This window comes from Sceloporus undulatus, chromosome 6 (assembly GCF_019175285.1).
Source record: "Sceloporus undulatus isolate JIND9_A2432 ecotype Alabama chromosome 6, SceUnd_v1.1, whole genome shotgun sequence".
In the NCBI taxonomy this organism is placed as follows: domain Eukaryota; kingdom Metazoa; phylum Chordata; class Lepidosauria; order Squamata; family Phrynosomatidae; genus Sceloporus; species Sceloporus undulatus.
The window spans coordinates 157,859,636-157,885,266 of record NC_056527.1 but is presented as its reverse complement, the minus strand read 5'-3'; the positions used below and the strand labels follow the sequence as shown (position 1 = coordinate 157,885,266).

Here is a 25,631-nt window from a genome sequence, read left to right as displayed (position 1 = left end):
AGGAGCAAAGCTGTCAAGAGTTGAAGAAAGAGTGGAATTAAATAAAGACATTGCTGAATCAGCAGAGTCCCCAAGATCAAGAGAAGAGAGAGATGAATTCAAAGTCTGACTGAGATGGTCAGAGTTAACAGACTGAAGGTCGCGGAAATGGCGCTGGACAGTACGACGAGGAGGTGGGATATAAGTAAGAGTAAAAGAAATTAAATGATGGTCAGACAATGGAAAATCAGATGCCAGGTAGTCGGAAATGACACACTTAGCAGCAAGAATTAGGTCGAGACAGTGACCAGAGGAATGGGTTGAGGAGTTAGAATGAGGCTGAAGGCCAAAAGAAGCAAACAGGGATCTAAGGCGAGATGAAGAAGGATTGTTGGGATTGTCAAGGTGAATATTAAAGTCACTTAGGATTAGAGAAGGGACTGTATCAGATAGAAAAAACGTCAGCCAAGATTCAAAGTCAGATAGGAATTGGGTAGCAGAACCAGGAGGGCGATAGATGACAGCAACCCGGAGCTGTAAAGGAAAAAAGAGTCGAATACAGTGAGACTCGAATGAAGAGAAACAATAGCTGGGGGGGAAAGAGAGAACTTGAAACTGGCAGGAATTGGACAATAGTATACCGACCCCTCCTCCTCGACCCTCAGGGCGGCTTGTGTGAGTGAATGAGAGACCGCCAAAAGAAAGGGCAGCAGAGGTGGCAGTATCATGGGCCGGGAGCCAGGTTTCAGTAAGAGCGAGAAGGTTAAATGATCTAGAGAGGAAAAGATCATGGACAGCAGTCGCTTTCGGAGCAACAGAGCGACAGTTCCAGAGTGAACAGAGGAATGGAAGCTGGGAGATAGGAAGAGGTCGAATAGGGATCAAGTTAGGAGAGATGCGTGGAGCCATGGGAGGAAAGGATTTAGTAAGCGATAATCAAAAGAAGAAAATATAATAATGACAAAAGTAGCAATATAATAGCCAACTGTACTTGGTAATATTGCCTAAGTATCACAAGGCACAAGGGATTTAATAGAGAAGGAAGGGGTGGGATTGGAAGCCTTTGCTCAAGGTCCCAGCTGCTGAGAGTGATGGAAGGAGAGATGGCTGATGGATGCAGGGAAGGAAAGCTCTATCCTTTGAAACAGGCCCGATAGATCCGACTCAATCTTCAGATGGATGTAGGAATGGGAGGTCCTTTCCCTTGAGGGAGGCCTAGTGGATGAAAGTCACTCCTCAGATGGATGTAGGAAAGAGAGGCCCTTTAGGCTGAGGGAGGCCTGGTGGATGAAAGTCACTCTTCAGATGGCTGCAGGGAGGACGGTCTAGAGGCAGTTGAAGGTGTTAATGGCTCTCTCGTCCTGAGGAAGGTTCCACTGCAGGCAGGGAGGAAGAGGCAGTTGATGTTAATGGCTCTCTCGTCTGAGGAAGGTCACTGCAGCGGGAGAGGACGGGCTAGAGGCAGTTGCTCTCTCGTCCTGAGGAAGGTTCCACTGCAGGGAGGGAGGACGGTCAAGAGGCAGTTGAATGTTAATGGCTCTCTCGTCCTGAGGAAGGTTCTACTGCAGGCAGGGAGGACGGTCTAGAGGCAGTTGAATGTTAACGGCTCTCTCGTCCTGAGGAAGGTTCCACTGCAGGGAGGGAGGACGGTCTAGAGGCAGTTGAAGGTGTTAACGGCTCTCTCGTCCTGAGGAAGGTTCCACTGCAGGGAGGGAGGACGGTCTAGAGGCAGTTGAATGTTAATGGCTCTCTCGTCCTGTACAGGTTAAGTATCCCTTATCCAAAATGCTTGGTACTTTTTGCATTTGATTTGCAGTTTGAGACTGGGTGAAAATGTGAAAGCTGAGAATGGACTGGGGGAGTTAATTCTTCTCTGATGCTAGCCTGTGTATACAATTCTCGGAGCTATAGCGGGGAGATGGGTCACATTTGTGCACTTTGACTTTCTTAGTTTGCTTCTGCACTTTGGGAGCTTTCATTGGCTTTGTGGGAATGCACTCTAACCCAGGTGCCCTATATGTCCATCAGTAGGGAATTTAATTCTTGGCTAAGTCTGAGTAGGATTTGTTTGTGGGGCTAGTTCTACCGTTGGTTTGTGAGGGGTTACAGGCAGACAGTTATTTTCCCAAAAGTGACAAAGCAAACTTCCCCAGTCCCATACATACTGTACACATTTGTGCATGGATAAACACACACACACACACACACACACACACACACACAATCTTTTGCTATAAATTGAAAGTGTCATTCTGTGCCATTTGTTGATGAAACATAACAAAGAGCCTCTCTTTCCCAAGGAGGAAGCCTGATATCACAGGCTTTCTTTCATTAAATGACATTTAAAATGTAAATTTCATTGGAAAAACAATGGGAGCTTTGTGGATGCCATGTGAATATCAACATGGCATGTAAACATCATTGTGTGCTGCAGGCTGAAAGAAGGAAGCCGTTTGAGCACAAAAGAGTCAGAGGGTTGCCTTTCCTACTTGATCTTCTTTATCCCATTGGTATAACCCAGGGGCAGGAATCATGTGGCCTTCCATATATTGTTGGGCTGCAGCTAACAGCATCCTTCATCATTCATTATACTGACTTGGCTCCTGCCTGGACTTGCAGTACCACAATGTTACATGATTTGGTTTGATTTATTTAAGATATTTCTACAGCTCCTCCCAGCCCACAGGGGCTCCCAAGGTGATAAACAAGAAAAAGCAATTAAAACAGTACAGAGATAAAATATTTTTTTAAAACCCCATTACAATATTCTTTAAACCTTTTAGAAAAGAAATGTAATGACATTTCTAAAACACAGTTCTAAATCCTAAAAACACAATCCTAAAATACAAAGCAGTTAAAACAGAGGTCAAAGTAAATTCCACACACACTCCAAAATTTAATATACATCGATATGCTCTAACATACCCAGAATGGATTAATGGCCATCCCTAAGATTCCCAAACCATGACACTGTGTCCACCTTCAAAAGTGATGACATTCTCTTCTGTAACCCAGGCCAGCTCAACCTATGCTACAGCCTCTATTATATGTAACATTTACTGTCTCTCTGTTTCAGGACTCAATTTCATTTTGAGCTGGTTTACCTCCTTTGTTGAAACTACTTTAAAAAATCAGTGGCTCAGGGCTTGTGATCTTGCAGCAGCATCATGCTAGATTTAGGCCTATATAATTCTAGCAGTAGTGTTTAAGAAACATAAAATTGAAAGGAATAATGGCAGTGGCCTAATTCAGACAGGGTAACCCAGCCGTTGTTTGACTGTTGAAGCCAGGCCACGAATTCACAGCCTACTAAACTCATGCTCTCAAATGGTTCTTCCTTACTTGCTGTGTTATTTTATTGTTTGTTGCTGTGTAGCTTCAAGTTGTTTTGGACTTACGACGACCCAACATAAACCTATCACACGGTTTTCTTGGCAAGTTTCTTCAGAGGGGGTTTGCCATTGCCATCTCTGAAGCTGAGAAATTATGACTTGCCCAGGGTCACCCAGTGGGATTCAAACCCTGCTAGGGTTTTCACAAACCATCATTTCTCACCACAGTTTGTCCACAGCAGGTTGCTAGTTGTGATTTGTAGATACATTGTTCTTTTGCACGTGGTTTGCAGCAGTGGCATTTGTCCTTCCAGATCCTTTGGACTACAGTTTCCAGAAGCCTTTAGCATTTGTTTTTCTGGTTAGGACATCTGGGAGTTAGAGTACAAAACATATGGAGGGCCAAATGTTCCTTGCTTGGGGTTTACAATAACAAGCTTGGTTGTTTCAGGTATCATGGCAAAGTATCGCAAACCAGGAAATAAGAGAGAAAATCTGAGTTCATCCAGGGAGGAAGGAGAAGGTGTGAGCCTGACACGTGTCTCTGATGACCTTCGAAGCTTGCTTTATCTGTGACAAATGAACAGTGTCTGTAACTTCACCATTAGGCTACCTCCTATATCTGCTAGGTTTTGCTTCAGATAATTCCCTTGGCATGAAAATGCCATGATTTCTTTTTTACTGTTATCTTAATCCAAACCAAAAACCAAACCCATGCCTCCTCAGCACATATGCTTTGTAGCTCTCCTCTGACCCAGTGTTAGTTTGTTTCAAGTACAATCCATTTTAAAACATTGGAAGCATTAGGAATTGTTCAGCTGGAAAATCCCCAAATGCAGCTGTAGCCAAATTTCTGTCTCAGCCATGTGGCTCTCAGTTAACTAAAATGTTTAGGTAACCTGTGGTATAACTGCCAGGAATTCTTGAAGATGAGTTTGGAGGCATGAGAACACGATAATGGAATATTAGGACCGGTTCCTACAATCTTTTGTCAGTTTGCTCAAGATGGAATTGCAAAATGATTTGCAAACGGGGCCAAAAATGAAAAACACCATGAGAAAAATATAATTTATATGGTCACAGACACAAGAATACTATTTGCCCAGGAGTGGAAAGAAAAAAATAATACCATCATTTGATGACTGGCTATTAAAACTTACTGATCTTGCAGAAATGGATCAACTAGCACTCTCTAAGTAGTTTACAATGGGTAAACCAATTGCCCTTAACAAGCTGCGTACTCATTATACCAATCTGTGAGAGTTTGATTTGCCCAAGGCCTGTTCTCCAGAGTATAAGAAAGTGTTTTTAGAATTCTCTGCCAGCGTGTCCTAATGGCTCACCAGGCTATAAATCCCAGGATTCAGTAGAATGGAACCATGGCAAAGTGCTATAAATGTATAGTGTGGAAAGGCTCCAGCCCAGGACATTATCACTATAGTGCCTGCCTGTTCATGTCTCTTAGTCAGTAGCACTGAGAGGCATACAACAGCACTGATAACATATACCACTCATGACTATTACACCTGTGCTTGAATTTGTCTCATTCTCCTTTAAAATACCTTCCATTGGTGGCTTCATCACTACCTATTAAGGAACAAATTTCCCAGTGTGGTTATATGTTGTGTGAATAAATACTTCTATTTGTCTGTCCTGAGTGTGCCACCATCACGCTTCATTAGTCAAGGTTTTAGAATCAAGCAATAACTAAACTTTTCCCCATCTATTTCTTCCCTGCCATATGAATTACACTTTCTCTTCCCTCTAATCACCATTCATGCCTCTTGGTACATAACCATCCTGGTACTTGTGTTACTCTTAAGGCAAAGCTGCTAAATTCAGAAGTGTTTTTCCTCTGGTTTTCATAATAAGCCAAACCACTCATCCCTTCCCCATGTGATCTCAGCTTTAAAGAAATGAAATGTTTCCAAGCCATCATCGAAATGATTTCCATGCCCTTTGTGAGCTCATGCGCAGATGGGTCCTATGGACAATGTTTGTGTCCTTTTGAAAGATTTCCAAGTGTAGTTTTTGGTCACTTGCCCAGTCATTAAGTCACTCTTTCCAAAGACGGTGGAGATTTTTTTCCTCTTGGAGTGACAGAATAATAAGCTTAAATTTTAAAAGTCTTTGCTCATTACCTGGAAATAAATCTTTTGGGTTTCTCTAAACAGAATCAAGGGTAGGGCTAAACAGGCAGAGGCTTGTTGTTAGTTCTGGCAAGACATGCTTGTGTTTGCAGGAGGGTCTTTTTCTGCTGAAAGGAGCAAAAAAAAGCATGTCACAGTGAAGTTGATCCTCACCCTTTCAGAAAGAGAAATACCTCTTTTTGAGTGTGATCCTTATACAGTCCTGTGCTCACTTATTTGAAAGGAAATCCTACCAACCTTAACAACCAAATTGATGCAAAGGCTCCATGTTATTTCACTACTTCCATTATTATTTTTCAAACAGCTTTTCTGTAGCTAATAGCAGTATCCAGAGCGGTTAGGGATTTCAGTCTTAAGCAGAGATTAGGAAAATTACTTTGGCTTTTTTAAAAAACTACTTCTCTCAAAGTCTCTGGTTGGCTTTGTTGACTGGAAGTTTCTGGTTACAGTTCCTCAAAGTAACCTTTCCAAATTCTACATACAGTAGAAGTGTAATAATATATACACTCGTCCCCCGGGTTACGAAATTAATTCGTTCCGGCGCCATTTTCGTAACCCGGGGGACTTTCGTTAGCCGAATCCCCATAGGCGCTAATGGGGAAAAGCCGCGGCTGCGCCGCGGCTCCATTCAAAACAGCGCCGGCTTTTTTTCGCAAGCCGGGGAAACGTTCGTAACCCGGAAATAATTAATTAATTTATTTTTTTTCGTATCCCGGGAATTTCGTATCGCGGCGCGTTCGTATCCCGGGGTACCAGTGTACTGCTTTCGAGTCCTGAAAGCACTAGAAGGAAAGCCTGGTGTTTCAGGTGTGAAAAGCATACTGTTATTAAACTCAGCTCATCGGATCCTGTCTGGTCTTGGAAGCTAAGCAGAGTTGGCCCTGTAGTTAATACTCATATGGGAGACTGCCAATTAACACCAGGTTCTGTAGGATATATATTAGAAGAAGGAACTGGCAAAACCACCTCTGAGTATTCTTTGCTTAAGAAAATGTTAGGAAATTCATGGGGTTACCATAAGTCAAGTGGTAGCTGGAAGGCACATACATGCACACACATGCACACATATTCTTATTTCTTAACAAGGCAGGGAACTACAGTAGATTAAAATACAACAACAGAGTAGACCCATAACACCAGTTAAAACACCAGTTAAAAGAGCATATAAAACCAATACCTATTAAAACCAATATATATTAAAACCAATATATATTAAAAACAGTCAATTCATACTTTAAAACTCACTACTGAAAAATGGTCTGGATAGGCCTGGAAAGTGACTGGCCTTTACTGCTGTTTTGAACTCACGTAGTGTATGCAGCTGATGAATACCCTCCAGCAGATCATTCCAAAATCTGTTGTTGAAATAGTCTGTTAAGCTATTTCAAGTTAAATGATCAGACTAATGAGATAATACCATGTTTAAGCTTTGGGTTCATGGTTTCAGGCAGTGCAACATTGTGCCACATGCAATGTTATTATGGGTCTTTGCAGAATTTAGAATACTTGTCTGAGAGAATGATTGGGAGGTGGGATGGGGCAGGGAGGGAAGGTATTTTTCTTAGTGTTGATTTCTCCTACAGTGCCAGGTTTAACTCATGAAAATGAATGGGCAGGAAGTGTAAAAGACTGGAGGTTGGCAGTTGCTTGTGGAAAACGCAGGAGGCCCCTCCTTGTATCCAGTTGTGCACTTGCCATGTTGTTCTTGTTGAGGGGCAACAGCTTGTGTGTCTCAGAGAACTCTTTTCTGCAAAGCCGATTCTGTTTTTAATCATTGGATGCTTTCCTGTTGCAGTGCAAGCAAGATGATGCTAAACAGAAGGAACAGCAAAGCAATTATAAAGGCCGTATCAGACAGAGAAAGAGGGGCACAGAGGATAAAGGAAGCAAAGAACATATCATAGAAAACTGGTCTCTGGATTGCTTGTTCAGAGTTTGAGAATATCTTTGTGTTATTGTGTACCTTCATGTCATTTCTGAATTATGGCAACGCTAAGGCAAACCTATGATGGAGTTTTGCCTTCCTCTGAGGCTGAGAGAGTGGGACTTGCCCAAGATCACCCAGTGGGTTTTCATGGTCAAGCAGGGATTTGAACTCTGACCTCTTGGAGTCTTAATCCAACACTCAAACCACTACACTACTCTGGATCTCACACAGGATATCTCTATGACAGGCTATATACACACAGGCTACGTGCATCATCCATCAGTTTCCCCTTCCTTAAATGTACCTATTTGCCTCTCTCTTGGAAAGAACACAGTGGGTTTTGTCATGTTCATCCGTTCATCGGAGGAGCTGTAGCTGCTAGAGTTTCTCTGTGCCTCACATCAGGTCCCTGGTGGGTTAGGAGGTGATAAATAAAAATGTTATATATACCAATAGATAACAAAACATCTACTAACTAGTTGAGATTTAAACATATCACATGGTTAGTTTAGGAAGGGCTTCACACTCTCAGATCCTGTGAGCCAAGTTCAGTCTTGTTTGTTTTTGATGGGGGACTCTCAAGACTGTAAAAATCAGTCCAGGATGGAGGTGAGTTTTGAGTCTGCTTGATTAGATCAAAGTCCTCTTTGTGCCATCAAAATGCCAGCTCCAGCACCCTCATCTGGTTTCCTTCACTTGCTGAAATGGGTTCCAGGTGGTATGAATTTCTTTCTCCTTCTTATCAGTGATCTTGAAAGATCGGGGCTAACTCTTGCCAAGCTTGTGACAACATGAAAGTCAATGCATGGGAAACAAAATCAGATGGTGGTGGACTGCGAAGCTTGAAAGGGAGGCCTGGAGAATTATTGTGCAATTTGATTTTCCCTTTCAGTTAGGGAATGCAAGGGACAACTGTTTGTTAATTATAATATTTATATCCCATTTTCTTATTAAAATGTTAGATTCTCCACACAGCTTTAAAAAATAATCATATACACAAAAGCACTTGGCATAAAGCAAAATGCAGCTAAGAGCAGCAGTAACTAATGGACTCTTTGTTTCAACACTGAGAAGACTCTAATTTGGAATCAGCACCTGAATCTCAATTGTAGCAGAAGACAGAACAAGATTGCATATAGAGGGATGCCATTTAAATCAGCATTGAGGAAGGGATTCTTTAGCAGCAAACTGAGCTATGTTCTAGTAGCTCATATTAAAAGAGTCAGGATTTTCCAGTTCATGCAATTCATGGTGTATCTGTTATATATACAGTGGACCCTTGTTTTCCATTGTCCTTTCCACCTAGTTTTGGAGACCTTCCATGTAATTATTTATGCATTAATTGACACAGTGTAATTTAATTTCTGAAGTATGGATTCATTGTTTATGTATGAATTTTTCCATGGTTTGATTGTTTCAGTATTCCTGATGTTTGTTTACATGTGTATAGTCTGTTGGGATCTTACCTTTGCTATGTGCCTGTTCCTGTTTCCCCACAGTGTTTTTGAAGCTTGAGTTTATTGTTAGCCATTAAGTTGTCATTCACTTGTGTTGAGTTGTATAATATTAAGTATGGAGCAAACTTGTTTTCTGCTGCTAGGTCACAGAGCAATTGATGCAAACTAAGGAAAAGATATTCCACCTAAACATTAGGAAGAACATCCTGACAGTAAGAGCTGTTTGACAGTGGAACTCTGTATTGCACAGAGTGGCTTGCATCTTTTAAATCTTTCTGGTTATACAGTATTTTGTTCTCACGTTAGGCTCAGGAATCCATTATCATCTTGCTTATTGCTTGGTAGTGGAGTCATTTAAGAACAGAAAGGGAAAATGCCATAAAAGTTTTGTATAAAACACAACAAATCTATTCAGAACCACAGTTGTTCCTGTGGATTTTGGACTGTGTACAAAGCAGCAGATTGGAATGGGAGTGCCACCTGCAGCATTATTCACCATGCTGTAGTAGGGAAGCTGCCAGTGATTCATACACTGTGGCCAGACTTCAACCAATAGCTCTGAAACATTATTATGGTATGCCATCCACATTTGCTGACTGCATTTTAAAATGAACCTGAAACACTGGTGCTTATTTGCATCAAAGAAGGAAGCCAAATTATTGGGGTGGGTACATGTATATCTTTCTTAGCATAAAGCTGAATATTAACCATTCAACTTGGCCCATTCATTTAGATTTTATCTATCTGGTAGGCAGGTTGAGTCGGTTATTTTAGAATCCCTTTTTAATGACATGTGGAAATGCTGATGATAATATAGGCTGGGATCCAAAGGTTTACCTAAGGGATTGGTGTGTTCCATTATTGTTTAAAACAAAACAAACTTTTATTTTTCTCTTGAAAAACCCATCGTGTCAGTTGTTGTGAGGTCAAAATGGTGGACTAATATTGTAAGTTTATGCTGGTCATCGACCATAATACATAATTTCAATCTTGTAAGTCCTTCAGAGCTAACCACAGATACCTCTATAATAGAGTTTTTTCTCTCTCTATTTGTTTTGTTAAACAGGGAAAGTCTTTATCCCCAAACAGAAACCAATACCAACGTACATGGAAGAAAAGGTGACTCTTGATCCAGAACTGGAAGAAGCATTGACAAGTGCTACAGATACAGAACTCTGTGATTTGGCAGGTTGGTGCATGGGGAGGTTGGGTATGCAACTGGGAAACTTTCTTTTGGGTAGGGCATGCAACTTGCAGAATCCTCCTGCAATGGTTGTGGATTCTAGAAGTCGTAATCCAAAAAATGTAATTTTGTTTTAGCTCTTGGTAAGCAATTTGTTTTGCTTTCTTGAAGCATGTGAATGCCTAATACATAGTGAGCCAAAGGTCACCCACAGACTACATAAGGGCACCCAAGGCCTGTTTGGTATCTTTGCTAATGAACCCCCTCTCCCTAAACTAGGGGGGAAATGTCAAAAACGAATTGTTATGCACCTAGAAGCCTTAAGGGTAGCAGGTTTGCCTTGGAACAGGTACAAAGCAGCCCCGAGTCCTGAAATTACAAAAAGCATAAATGCAACTGGATCTCTGCTTGTTTCTGGTTTTGTTTTGTTTTAATTGTTGCAAGGAGTGCAAAATTAAGCCCAGAGTTGTCATGGAATTCTTTTATACAGACTTTAGTATGCAATCCAAGATTGATTCACTTTATATTCTAATTATCATTTGGTGTTTTATCTTTTCTCTCAGTTTTAAAAAACTATTTGGAACACTCATTTATACTAGAGAAGCAAAAAATGAATTCAATAAATATATATATTTTTAAAAAGTTAAAAGTGTCCATGTTTTTTAACATAGCAAATAGGTTTACTGTATACCTTCCAGCATGTTCTGCATCAGCTATGCAAAAATGCATGTGATAGATGAATGAGTTTCAAATAAAAAATCCATACTTTCCTGTGTGCAGACCCTTGATTTAAGTTAGGACTCTCTGCCATGTGTCTATAGGCATTGAAAGAAATGTCTATTGTCACCACTTTCTGCTGCAGCAGCCACAGTTACTTTGTAAAGTAGGAAGTTGCCATAAGACTAGCATGGCATGTTCTGTAAACAGTTTGCAACATACCTCTTTCTCAGTTTCTTCAAATTCCTCCTTGTATCCCACCTAAAGCTTTTGGCCTGACTTTAAATTTCATCTTCTACTGAAATGAAGTCAAAGTTGGTGTAACTAAACTTAACATACATTCCGTGTTTGACCCACCCCTTCCTCCCTCTTTTCACCTTTACTGTAGTTGGTGTGTAAGCTACTTGGGGCTGGGACCTGTTGTCTTTTAACATTGTATAGTGCATTGCATGTTGATTAGACTGTACAAATGATGATAGTGGCATTGAGTTAAAATAACAGTAGATAAATGATGAAGTGAGAACCAGCGTGGTTAGTGCTTTGAGTGTTGGACTAGGACCCTAGGAGAGCATGGTTTGAATCCTGTTCAGCCACTGAAATCCACTCTTTAGCCTTTGACAATCCCCAAACTCTCAGCCTCAGAAAGAGGGAATAGCAACACCACCACCACCCAAAACAAATCTGTTCAAGAAAACTCCATTATAGGTTTGCCTTAGGGCTGCCATGTCGAAAATGCCCTGAAGGCACACAACAACAAATATTAAGAGCAGAAGAAAGGAAGAGCCAGTGGTGGTCAGCGCAATATAGTTTTAGAGTGTTGGATTGGGATTTGGGACATCCAGGTTTTAGGCATAGCATTTCAAGTTTCAGTCACCTTATCTTACAAGTTGTGGAAGTAAATTGGAGAGAAGGAAAGGCAAGTACATTTCAGAATTTTAGAGAACAGGTGAGATGTAACTGCAGCTAATAAGACTGAATATTATGGCTTTCATATTTGAGAAAATCCTACTGCAGATATATGTCTTATTTAAATGGTACATTGCAAAAGGTAACTTTAGGTGTTGCTCATTTTCCCTGCTTTCTCTCTCCTGATAGCTATCCTCGGAATGCACAACTTGATAAGCAACTCTCAGTTCTGTGATATTGTGGGAAGTAGCAATGGTGTCAACAATGAAAGTTTCTCAAGTGAGTATTTATCTTTGAACCCAGGAAGCATTCTAACAATGATTGCTGAAGGCAATCTAAAATATAAAAACGCAAGTGGTTTAAACATGTCAGTTTTCACTTATAGGTAGTTATTGGTTTTGAAATTTCCTTGGAACCAAAGTCACTTCTCCTGGGGGAGTTTTAGGAGCATGGTGAAGAATGAGCATCAAAGATAGTTCCATGCTTAGTAGTTGTGAAATCCTGGGAGAGATAGAAGTTGCATTTGGAAGGGATAAGAAAATTGTGACACACAGAACTAAGGATAAAATGTAATATTAACAGCTGTGGGTGCATACACTGATTGCTTTGGAACAATGGCATCAGGTTTGTTTGTACTAGAACAAACTTAAAAGCATTTGAGAATGTAGAACAGGAACTGTTGAACAGAATCCAAAGGTTTCTTAACTCCCAACAGAAACCACTATTCATATTGTTTCATGTGACTTTGATGGTGTGATTATTCTTTGTCATTTCTAACTTTAAAAAAATGATAAGAACTAAAATAGTACTTTAAATGAGTAAGTATTAAAAAGTCACAAATTTAGAGTTGAGGTTGTTTTTTTTAATTCCTTGGTATTTGGCATGAGTCAGTATGGTCTAGCAGTTTGAGTGTTGGACTAAGACTTTGGGAGATTAGGGTTCAAATCCCCACTCAGCCATGGAAATTCACTGGGTGACCTTAGGCAAGTCACACTTTTAACCTAAAGCCTCTTCTGACAAAATCTCGCCAAGAAAACCCTGTTATAGTGTTGCCATAAGTCAGAGTCAGCTTGAAGTCACATAGCAACAACATAACATTGGTGTTTGCTTGGAAAATCTATAAAGGAAGATTAATTGGTGTATCTTGGGTTTGGTTTTTTTAAAATATATTTCCATAGGACAGGCTTCTCTCCCTGATATCTTGCCAAATAAGGCTAGAGACTCTGCAGTCTTCCAAATGTTGTTGAGCTTCACTTCTCACCAGCCTCAGCCATCATCCTCAGTTGTCACAGATGATGGGGGTTGTAGTCTAACATCCAGAAGGCCATAGAATCTCTAGTCATGTTATAGAAGATGTTGAAATGTTTTTTTTTATGTCTGAAATGTCTGCTAACTGACAAACCTGATGCTAAGAACTGATACTTGGCATAATTCAGTGAAAGTATGAACACATTTGTATGATTGACTTTCTTTATCTCTTCATTCAGATGTAGTCAAAGGTGAAAAGATGGTACCTGTCTTTGATGAGCCACCAAATCCAACAAATGTGGAGGAAAGCTTACAGAGGATTAAAGACAATGATCCTCGGCTTGTTGAGGTTAACCTGAACAACATAAAGGTAACTCTCAAACAGATGGGCCAATGGTTCTAGTAAATATTGGACTATTATGTTTCTGGATTTCAAGTACTGTATTCTACATCCATTCATGCCACTCCGGCAGAAGAGCAGGGTATAAAAACTTTGAATGAATGCTCTAAATATACTGGGGTTGTGTCCACTCTTTTTGTTCTTTCCTGGTTGAGGTGTAGTTAATGATGCTATGAGCAGAGATTTGCTTCCCTCCCCATCATCTTCCATGAACTTTTCTCCCCCAGTGTTCCTGTTCCCTGTCTCACACATTTCATTTAAAAATTATTTTGGTTGTAAGCATAAAAGTGGTGAACTACTTTAGTACTATAACTGTAAAAGCAAGGAAGAAAAAATGTTTGGTATTACAATGAAAGAAGGAGGGTCAGAGGAAAATCTCATGGTAAAAGTTGCAGAACCATTGTTACTAAACTGATCTCAATTGGAAGAGGGGTGAACTCCATATTTTCAACCATTTTGATTCAAGAATTTCCTTTTTCAATTCCATCTCCCAACCTACCCTGTGGTTAATACTTCTACCAGAGACCTCCTCAGTCATCCATCTCTAAATTGTTGCTGATTGACCTTTGAGCATTGGGTCTTTTAATATACACATATTCTCAATTAATGTGAGGGAACATAGTGTTTCTCCTTTGCGAAGCAATTTTGCCCCAAAAAGAGATTTACTGTAATTGTAGCTGGGTAAGTTCTAATGATGCTTGAGCTAAGGCAAATTCTTCTTTAGTTTTTGGGTTTACCCTGATTAAACAGATCTCATATTGTATATATACCTTTGATAATGTCATAATTTTGTTTTAATTCAAGAACATTCCTATTCCAACATTGAAAGAATTTGCCAAGGCACTAGAGAGAAATACCTGTGTGAAGAGTTTCAGTCTTGCAGCTACACGGAGCAACGACCCTGTTGCAGTTGTGAGTCATATTCTGGATTTGGCAAATAATTTGTCCTTTTTTTGTCCAGGATGGTTAGGAGTCAGGGACAGGGGAGCTAGCAAAATAGACAGCTGTTTAAAACCAATTTACTGTAGTCAAAATGATGCATTGAAATATATTTTCAGTGTCCATCTGTCCTTGACTAAGCTTGGAAACAGACCATAGCTGGGCAGACCCAGTTGAGAACGCCGACAGGTACATGGTATAATGTGGGGGTAGGTTGAGTGAGAGTTACCTGAGCTACCCAATGGGTTTCCAAGACTGAGTGGAGATTTTCACCCTGGTTTCCCAGAGTCCTAGTCCAACATTCTCAGCTGTGCCTTAGAGGGAGGCATTTGAGACTTTAAAAACCCAGGTGTGGTTTTAGCTCTTTTATTGACAATCTGATGGTTTGGTTCCAGAGGGAGAAGATGCAGTGTATGGTTTATTCACTAGTTTCTCCTGTTGGCAAGTTGCTGAAGAACTGGTTTAATTGTTAAGTCTTTTGTAGGGCTTTGTAGGTAGTCATTTATACAAGGTCAGCTAACAGTAATCATGCTAGCATGGAAGCCTATCAGGTTTGTGTGTCTTCATTACTTAGCACAGGCTGATGAAAGGTTCCAGGTGGAGGGAAGGTCTCAGTCAGTACACCTTCAGGTACCCTAAAACAGGTCTGAATTTTGCCTTTTATGTGTAAAGCCCCTTTCTTGCCTTAGGTGACTAGATAGACAAGGCTGCATTCTGTTTCATTTTTCCATACGATCTAGTAACATTGATGCTGCTTGTATTTCCAAGGCTTTTGCAGACATGCTCAGGGTGAACAAAACACTGAAGAGCCTCAACTTTGAATCCAACTTCATCACCTCAGTAGGCATACTGGCATTGGTTGATGCACTCAGAGAGAACGAAACCCTTAATGAAATCAAAATAGATAACCAGGTAACTATAACTGCTTCTGTTTTATATACTGTAGTTAAGGTTAACAATCTAAATATAGGCTGCTGAGAGACCAGACCAATATATGGTTTAAACTCTAATGAGGTGAACTCAAGAAGGGAGCACCTTGCTATTTCTCAGAGAGTAGCCACATCTGTCACTCTGCAGTTTTACTCAGGTTTAAAAACCTTGAGCTAAAGTTTGCTGTATGACCCAAGCTTCTTAGAGGAGTCACAAGCCAAATTCTCAGTTCAGACCTCGAGCTAAGTTTTTCCAACCCTAGGTAAATTTAGTCACATCTGCCTCCTTGAGGAACCAAACATCTTGGAAAAATAACTTTTTTGGATTGGTTGTCCCATGGCCATGCTGGCTGGAAATTCAGGGAACTGCAATCCAAGAAATGACCAATCCAAAGCATTGGAAGTAATGGGGCCAGACACATACATGGGGATGGACAGAATAATCAAGAACCCAGGGGGGAAAAGCAAACAAAAAAAGAAACCTTGACGAGGATAACTTCTGAAGCCCCTTTTTCCATTTTCTTCCTTAGGTCTTTGAATAGACCAAAGGATTATTGTGCCATCACTCCCGCAGCCCTGACTCACCTTTTCCTTCCCTGTCACAGCCTGGACATGTAGTGTCTAGAGAGGAATGTGAGGACCATCTTTGAATTGTTACCAGCTATTGATTGATTGATTGATTGAATTACAAATATGTATTTTATCCCATATTTTCTAATAAGATTGCGAGGCGCCAAATAGATAAAACAATGTAAGCAATATGTTTTTAATCTTGTTGAAGTTATTTGCCTGTTTGAATTTGGAATTGTTTAAATTGAACAAGATAAAAACAAACATTTCAAAGAAGTTGAAATTGATTTTTAAAAAGGCTAAAAGAGGGGTTTGTTTTTAATGTACAGTTATTTAAAATGTACATGCATAAAAGTAAATTATGGCCCAAATTAGTTATCAGTACTGGGTGCCTCCTTCTGATCTCAGAGAGACTCGCATCTGCAGTGGCAACACCAGGTGGTTTTCAGGGACCATGAGTAAAGGTGGCTGTTGCCCTTGCTGCAAAGAGAGCTGAAAACCTGCAGCGAAAGATGAGTTATTTAAATGTGGGTTATTAGGGGGAGGCAGTGCTGAATCAGGTGCAAGTGTTGTGAAGATAGTTTGCACCTGATTTGTGGTTTTGGCCTGTGTCATGTAAACAGGACGCAACAAGCCCAAGGGGACTTTGGGAGAATTTGTCCATGTAGGCAAGCCCTAGGATATCTCCTGTTCCTGAGATGGGAGATCACCCCCCATTCATGCTGACTTGGCTGTGTAGAACTAGAATTCCCGTCTTGGCATTGCCACTGCTGATAAAGCATTCCTAAATTGTTAGGAGTTTTACTCTGAGCCACTCTACTCTAGGAGACTAGCATTGGCTGACTTCTAATGTTTGCTGATTCCAACAGAGGCAGCAGCTGGGGACCCCAGCAGAAATGGAGATGGCAAAGATGCTTGAGGAAAACACCAAGATTCTTAAATTTGGGTATCATTTTACACAACAGGGACCACGGACAAGAGCAGCAAATGCCATTACAAAAAATAACGATTTAGGTAAGGTTATTTCTTCTATGGAAGGAGCATGTATTGTGCTAAGTTTGGTTATTGTAACTTTGTATCCTGATAAAGAATATTTTCATAGTAATGAACTGTGTATAATACTTATTTTTAAAATACAGTCCTCCTTAGTGGTATGTTTCATTTAAAAATGGTCATCCTTCTCTAAAGACATAGGAGGACTGACAAGTGACGTGATAGCCATCTTTAAATATCTGAAGGGTTGCCATGTAGAAGTTGGAGCGAGTTTCTTTTCTTCTCTAGTGATTGAAACAAACCAGTGGATTCAGATTAGAAGAAAAGAGATTCCACTTAAACATTGGGAAGAACTTCTTTATTGTCAGAGATGTTCAACATTGGAGTAGACTGTCTTAGAGGGTAGTGGACTTTGCATATTTAAACAGAAATTGGATGGGCATCAGGAGTGCTTTAGTTGTATATTCTTGCATAGCAGGAGGATGAATTAGATGGCCCTTCTCAATTCTATCATTTTCACTCTCAGCTTTGTTGCAACCTGTGATTAAATGGATAAGCTTCTTATTAGCTATATTTTTCTGTGCCATTCAAACTGAGAAATTGAATGGGACACGCCGCCCCTTCCGCCCCGCGTGCGCCCCACGGCTTGAGCATGTATGCTCAAGCCGCATAAGGCGCACCCGCGTATGACACGGGCGCACTGTACTTGAATTTTGTAGTGTGAAAATGCTGCTGATATCTTTATCTAAAGCTCTATATTAATTTAAATCTCCCCCCGCCATGCACACAATTTCCAGCTATGATATTCCATTACTGGGAAATCTTTTATTTTCTATTGATGTCTTGTTTTTCCCCCTTCTTTCTTCTTGCTTTCCTAGTCTGCTGCATAGCAGTAAACATTTCTGAAAATATCTTTTCACATCTTCATCCCTGAAGCTTCTGATGAAAGTTATTGTAAATGCTCACTTGGGTACTGAACACTGCAAGGAAAACCACTTTTAAAATTTTGCAGGTCAAATCTCTGTATATGTCTCCTAGCAGATCTGTGTGCTCCACACTTATATCACACTTTCCTGCATGTCTGCTTTGTTCATCGGCAGTTTGTGCTGGAATTCATTTCAAACTGCATGATTAGTTGGCCATCACTAACCATTCACAGATAAAACATGGGTTTTAAAAGTCAGTTTTAGGTAGCAAATGGTGTATTGTTACTCACAGCATATGTTGAATTAAATTTAGGGGCTGGACAAATGGAGAGAAAGGGACAGCGAGATGCCGCCCCTTTCTGCCACCAATGGAGGCTGCAGCAACCAAACGGCACAGCCTCTGTGAGGCATAAAAAGAACCTGCTCCTGGTGTGTTCTTTTTAGGATGTGTGTGGGATGCCATTGTAGCCCTCATGTGCACTAATGACATATGCGTAGCGCTGTTTGGATGCTACGCTGTGCATACATCATAGTGGCCCTCGTGTGGACAAGGGCAAGCCATGATGGTGCCCACGGTGCTTGGTAGGGCTCAAGAGCGTGCGGATGTTCCTCTCTCCCAATCCCTAAAATCGGCCCCAGGCTGGCACATAGCACCAGTCTGTCCCGGGCCTTAGTTCAAAAAAATTAATTTTAAGCACTTTTCCTATTCTAAGTGTGTGTCCATTTCCCTGAGCTTCTATTTATGGGATCAGGGGTTTTAGAGAAACAGAATTGGATCCTGCAAGCCACAGGTCTGCCTGTTCAGTCTTAGTCTTGCAAACCAATAGCTTACTGTGCTTATAAAACATGGCTCATAGGAATATCCCTGATACTTTGCATTTAAATTTTAGAGTTCTGATTATGATGATTACAATGACAATATTTATTTATATCCCCCCTTTTCCTCAGTTTCAGCCTCAAGGTGGCGTAAAAAGTTAAAACAAACATAGTTAAAAACTAATACCGTACCAAAGTTTAAAACCATTATAAATCAATCTTTCCTCCAAATGTGTCTCTGATTCTGGTGGGACAGAGAGCAGGGCCTCCTCAGATGAATAGCTATTTACTTGCAAAATATAGTGCTGATAAGTGTTTCCTTGCCAAATCCACATGTCAGTATCCTTTTCCTGCAATATTGGCAGAAATCCCTCTTCACGATTATGTGCATAAATCTCTGCATGTGAAGGAACCCTTTGATGCTATACAACCCACGTGTTAAATGGCAACATTGGGCAGTTGTTTGGAATCCCAAATGTGCAGTCAAATGCACAACCAAGCATGCATGTGCATCCATGCACATCTGCATGAGCTATGGCACCAACACACAACTCTGCTTTCACAGCCTAGAATTGGATGCAGAGAGTCCTCATCAAACCAAAAGGCTAAATCACTTTCATCACAGAATGTCAGAATGCATAAGCCACCAACAGGATTCCACTATTGTGTGCAGTACTGAGTTGGAAGGGTTTTATTCCTTCTGCTGATAACTTTATGGAATTGTGTGTTTTCTTGCCCCAGAACAGGCCAGAGAACTGTACCATGCAGAAACAACAGTTAATTTTGATCTTATAAAATACGGTAACTAGATTTTTGAAATGAATATTTCACCATTCCCTTAACTGTGTGTGTGTCTTCAAGGTGCCTGTCAATTTATTGCAACCCCAGGAATTTCATAGGGTTTTCTTAGGCAAGGACTACACAGAGTTGCTTCCTTTGAAAGATAGCCTATAGCACCTAATATTCCTTGGCGGTCTGCCACCCAACTACTAACCAGAGCTCACCCTTTCAAGAACAGACAGGATCTTTGGGATACTTAGCCATTTCCCTTAACTGTAGCTGTGTAAATTAAAAAACAAAAAACAAACGAGGCTTAAAGCAGTTTCAAGCTCTTTCAATAATGTGTTATATTTTTAACATACCAAAGTTTTGTGTACAAGTGATCTGTTTGCTGTCTGTCTGTGTAATTCTGTGTTTTGTGATATGTTGCCTCGATTGTGCTGGCCTGGCAGGATTCTGGGTCTGGTTTTAGGCGTCCCGGATAACATGGTTAGGAGAGATCCAGATAGGAGGAAAAAAGGAAGGAAGTGGTGTTTTCCTTTTGTTTTGTCCTTTACATCCTTTGTTACATGCCCCTAAGTTTTCCCCTTGACCTATCCACAGGCCATACCAAAATCCATGATTTTGGCCCTAAAATCTTCCTTTGACTTGTACACGAGGTTGACTTGTACACTAGTATATACAGTACATCAGTTAAAAGAGACACATCTTTACAATATATGTTTATGTGTATGCACCTTCAAATTAGCTGCTGACCTCTGGCAACTCCATGGATTTCATAGGGTTTTCTAAGGCAAGGAATACTCCAAGATAGTTTTGCCAATTCCTTCCTCTGAAACATAGCCTACAGCACCTGGTTTTTATTGGTAATCTCACACCCAATAAAACTCACTTTAAAATATACTAAAGTTAAAAATGTAATTAAACTATTGTTGTGTGCCTTCAGGTCATTTCTGACTTATGGTGACCCTAAGGTGAACCTTCTTGGCAGGATTTGTTCAGAGAGGTTTGCCATTGCCTTCCCCTGAGGCTGAGAACATGTGACGTGACAAAGGTCATCCAGTGGGTTTCATGGCTGAGCTGGGAATTGAACCCTGGTCTCCAGAGTCATACATAGTCCAACATTCAAACCACTACGCCACTATTCATAAAATTAAAACCAGTTTTAAAAACACTTAAAAACAAAACACAGATAAAGCAGTGCAATTCTGCAGGACCTAGTCCCCTTGAGCGGTCTTAACTTGCAGAAATATAGGGAGGGTGCCCATCTGAAATAAATTTTGGAGCTATAATAAACAGATAAATTGACACTCCTCAAAAATGAACAATTAAGACTTTTGATATACAACTTTCTGGCAGCTACATCAAAGAACAGCTGTGCTGTAAGCCATGTGATGTTGATAGCCTTTCAGTAACTGCATCTCTCCTGATGCAGCAGTTAGAGTGGTGGAATGAAACTTGGGAGGTCCTGTGTTTGCTCTCCATTGAGCTATGATCCTCGGAGGGTGACCCTGGGCCAGCCATTCTTTCTCAGCCTGACCTACCTCCCAACATTGTAATGAAAATGAAACAGGAAAGAGAACCCTGCATGCCATCTTAAACTCATCAGAGGAAGAGAGAGTTAAATGTCACAAATCTATAAATCACAGATAATGACTGTATCCTGGCCATCAGTGCAATTATTCCTTCTGGCTTTTGACTGTTAGCAGACATCCTTTCTGGAGTCAAATGAAATAGAATAATAGTTAACCAGCATTTTCTCTTAACCTACTATTTTCTCCATTTGAACACAGTTCGCAAGAGAAGAGTGGAAGGAGACCATGTGTAAATCTTGCTGCCACCAGATTTGCAGAATGTGGAGAATCTGGAGCTCCCCAAGTACATCTGCTTTGCTTGGGCTTCAACGATCCCAAGATTTCTTCTTACCTGGGTAGAAGGGAAAAGACTGGAATTGCCATTCCACCTCTTGTTTGTTTATTTGTTTGTTTGTTCCTTTGGTGTCCTTGGGGCTTTTTTGGTAAAGTTATGTTGCTATACATGATACCCAACACATGTATGCCTGAATATCTTATAACCCCATTCAGCCAATATTGTTTTTTGAACAAATCCTTTTCTTTCAAAACTTGGGGCAGGTGTCTTCCAGAAAGATAAATACTAGTGCTAAAGTCTGTATAATATACAGTCAATAACCAGCAGGTAAATGGATTTAAACTCACAGGGAATAAGTTTTCAAGCAAAAAAAGCTGAGATCCTTATTTAAGTACCAGGACTTTGTATATTTTGAAAACAATGGGCTGGGGGGACCTTAAAAGGAGAACAAAGGATTTTACTTATTTCATCTACCCTCTTCATATGATGATGATGCTAAATCATTGCTACAGAAGATACTGTTTTTGTTCTGAAAATGCTTTGACTGTTTTTAAAAAATAATGCTTTCTTCATATGGCAATTAAACTTGAAATGTCTTCTTCTTTTTCTTCTTTTAAAAGAAGATTCCACATCAAGAGAATCCTTTGCTCTTTTTAAACTTGTGGGTAAACTACACTGTCTAAAATGGAGATGGGGCACCTTAAACATTTGCCAAGAAGAGTTGCTTAGTTGGCTTAACTCCCCCCTCCCAAATTAACTTGCAACACCTGACATTTCAGGGTTTTTAGTCTACTATGTCTAAGCTGGATTTATTTATACACATCTTCTTTGATTTCCTTGGCATTGTGTTGGCCTACGTTTTCTTAGCATGTAAAGATTCCAGACTAGGGGAGATTGTTAAAACCTCAGTGTCAGCATTGCAAACTCAGAGCTCCTAAGCCATAATACAACATATAGTCATTGCATAATTTGTGAGAAACCGGTTTGTGGGGGTTGAAATATAGGCTGCATATGCTCCTGAATTTTCCTGTCTTGACAAGCAGGGCATAATAAGCTTTCCAGAAATTTTACAATATCTGCTTAGTCTCAGCATCCACAGGTAGAACCTGGGTAGCAAGGCCATTCATCCTGATGCAGATCCTAAACCCTGGGTAGCTGGGTCTGGGAAGTCACCATTTTGAAATTCCCATATAGCACCGTTCCAAAGCAGAGTGGGAAATTAAAATAGTCCAGCACTCAAACCACTATGCTATGCTGGCTCTCATGCCACACTGACTCTCTATATTAACTTACCACTATATTCATGCTCACCATGGATTTATAGCTTTACAGTGTTACATGGTGTGCTGATGACTGTATTAATCTATCTGGTTGGTCCTGTGCAAACCTTGGCAAAGTCAACAGAACATAAGCAGTACTATTGTGTTGAACCCATTTTGTATCTGGAAGAGGATGCCCAAAGGAGACTCCGAATTTATTTAAATTCAAAATTTTGTCTAGGCAGGAAAAAAAATCTGTTTCCATATTGAGGATCACCTTGTTCTTTGTTTATTCTGAAATATGTGTGTGTGTGTGTGTGTGTGTATAAGCATGGACTTTCACATCCATGGATTTGATAGTGTTTTCTTAGGCAAGGAACACTCAGAGATGGTTTTGTCAATTTCTTCCTCTGAAATACAGCCTACAGCACCTGGTATTTGTTGATGGTCCACCATCCAATTACTAACCAGGGCTGACCCTGTTTAGCTTCCACGATCAGATGGGATCTGGTGCCTTTAAGTATTTAGGCCCTTTGCTCTTACTCTAAAGCAATTTGGGTGTTATTTGACCAGAATAAAACTAAATTGCAGAGGGAAGAATGCAAACATTTTAATCAAAGATGTGGAGTATAGTTTTTTGTGGGTTTTTGGGCTATGTGGCCATGTTCTAGAAGAGTTTATTCCTCATGTTTTGCCAACATCTGTGGCTGGCATCTTCAGAAGATGCCAGCCACAGATGCTGGCACAATGTCAGGAATAAACTCTTCTAGAACATGGCCATATAGCCTGGCCATGAAAGCCTTCAACTTCATATGTAGAGTATCTCTGTGTTTATGATCAGTTGGCTCTGATTTACTATTTTTCATAAAGTTCTGTCTTGGATAAACTTTACCCACAAATCACTGAGGACTGAAGCAAAAACTTGTTCATTATTGTAATTATTTTACTCAAACCTGTTACCCTCCAAATATGTTAAACTATGACTCCCATCACCCAGATGACATGGAAGCATGCTGGCTGAGGAGGGTGAGGGTTGTAGTCCAACACATTGAGATGGTTCCAGGTTGAGGAAGGCTGCTGTAGTTTGTACTGCATCTTGATATATGCGCAGATCATATGTTTCTGTTTCTTTTGTATTCACTTAAAAAAAAACTTGTTCAGAAAAAAATGGGAAAACAAATTTGTGTTTTCATTTGTCATTTCCAACAGTCATTAAGTGAAAAGAGAAATAATTGTTCCAGGATCAACACATCCATGTGAAAAGTTCCAGGCTCTAACTGAGATGTAACAACTTAAAGTACTTTGACTTGTTCCAAGAAACCAAAGATTGCAGAGCTCTGGCCTTTATTTGTAAAGGCAGAGGATTACCTTTAAAAATAAATAAGTCTGTGTTAAATTTATGGCATGTTGCATGCTTGGAAAAAAACAACAATTTTGTTAGGCCACAAAACTAGCAGAGGCTGCACATGGACTGGTCTGGTTTACAATACATATCCCCCCCCCTTGAATTTCCATCATCCAGATGCAGTTATAAACTTGAATCCAATGGTGTTGACTCAGCTTGACAAAATGGACAGTTTTTGGCAACCCTCTCCTACCAGCATCTATACACCCATAACCTTCCAAATTTGCTTTAAAAGGTTGAAGGATCCTCAGAAGCAGTTTTGGGATCTGCATAGTAGTCTGCAGGAGGAATCAGCATAAATTACCTCTTCCATTCCACTGGTAGTGAGTGACAATGAACAGATATGTCTCAAAACTACCTTAAAATAAATCTCATAGGACTGTGGTCCTGTATTTGGGTATTTTGTCTGCGTAAGTCACATTGAAATAACTTCAGAGCTTGGAAAATGCATTCTTTTGAACATCAGCACCCAGAATCCGAAAGAATTCTGGGAATTGTAGTCCAAACAGCAACTTTCCCCAGCTTTGATTACCATACATGGGCAGGAGTGTCCTTTGATCAGCTGGTGCTAAACTAACTTAAAGCATGAGAGATGCTTGAACTGTATTACACTGTATAAATAAATAATAAATAAACTTTTTATTTATATCCTGCTTTTTGTCTGGACAATCAAAGCAGCATACATGTTAAAATGAAAACAGTATGTACCCAATATTCCCTGTCCCTTAAAAAGGGATTAAACAATTACAGATTGAAGTCAAGATCCTTGGCATCCCCCATTTGCTCATCCATGACTATTTTTTTTATTACAGTATTTATACCCTGCCCTTCAGCCCTAAAGGCTATCAGAGTGGCTTACAATTATTATTTTTAATTAGACGGTTCCTTGCCCTCAGGCTTACAATCTAACAATCTTGGTTCTTCTCAAAGACTTCTTTCATCTTTGACAGCTCTTCATCCTGGAAGTGGAGCTGTTCCAGGAGCTGCTTCTCTGCTTCTTCTTTATGCTGTATCTGGCTGAGCAGGTACAGGACCTTTACTTGATGCTCCTGCTCCATCTTGACCAGCCGGCTCTCATGCTCTGCTTTCATGTCAGCTGCCACTTTCTGTTCTTCAAGGAGCATTTTGTGCATGTCAGCGCTTGTGGACTTGCTCTGTTGAAGGCAGTTCTCCAGTTTGCTGTCTTCTACTTTGGAGGATCAGGTACTTGATGGTGGTGATGCTCTTCCAGCGCTGTTTGGTCCGGTCTCCTGCATTGGCATCAAGGAGCTTCTGTTGCAGATCAGCAATCTGGGCCTTCCTGAGCTCCATCTCTTATTTCCAGGCTCTCAATCTGCTTGCTGATGAAATAATTCACCTCCACACCATTGTGTGAGAAGGTACTTTGAGGGAAGGTTCTCCCTTGCATCTCGCTTTTCTTTAAGCGATGTGATTTTCTCTGCCAAAGTCTTCCGGTCCTCCTCCAGGAGGTCATTCAGGTGCTGCCGAGCCTCTTCAATACTGATAAAGACCTCAGTTTCATTTGCAAGCCAGTTCTTCACCCAGGCAGCAAGTCCCTCAACTCCACAGTTTGAGTTCTCTTTCTGTTTGCTGGCAGTTTCATGCTGTTTCTGCAGAGCAATCTTCAAGTGTTTGTTAGCAGTATGAAACAAGCATGGGATAATCCATGTATCTATCACTGCTGCTGCATGATCACCTTTCATTTTTAGCACAATAATAATAATAATAATAATATTTTTTATTTATAGACCGCTATTCCGCAGTGATCATAGCGGTGTACAATAAAATTCCAAAACAATACAAAAAATTGCAAGGCCTCTCTCCCCCTCAAGATGGTGGTTGGAGG

General features: G+C 40.4%; 1 protein-coding gene and 1 pseudogene across 1 annotated transcript in view; one reads left to right on the top strand and one right to left on the bottom strand.

Annotated features, from left to right (window-relative positions):
- The window catches only part of LOC121934485 (tropomodulin-3-like), a 44,280-nt gene extending 22,562 nt beyond the window's left edge, over window positions 1–21,718 (top strand). Inside the window, exons 4-10 of the mRNA XM_042475041.1 lie at window positions 9,912–10,034; window positions 11,841–11,930; window positions 13,139–13,269; window positions 14,104–14,211; window positions 15,007–15,150; window positions 16,607–16,751; window positions 21,046–21,718. Of these exons, the coding sequence (XP_042330975.1) occupies window positions 9,912–10,034; window positions 11,841–11,930; window positions 13,139–13,269; window positions 14,104–14,211; window positions 15,007–15,150; window positions 16,607–16,751; window positions 21,046–21,080 (776 nt within the window). The 3' untranslated portion in view covers window positions 21,081–21,718. The remainder of the gene's footprint in view (window positions 1–9,911; window positions 10,035–11,840; window positions 11,931–13,138; window positions 13,270–14,103; window positions 14,212–15,006; window positions 15,151–16,606; window positions 16,752–21,045) is intronic.
- A 2,622-nt stretch (window positions 21,719–24,340) lies between these two features.
- LOC121934486 lies at window positions 24,341–25,488 on the bottom strand (annotated as a pseudogene).
- Window positions 25,489–25,631: the final 143 nt, after the last annotated feature.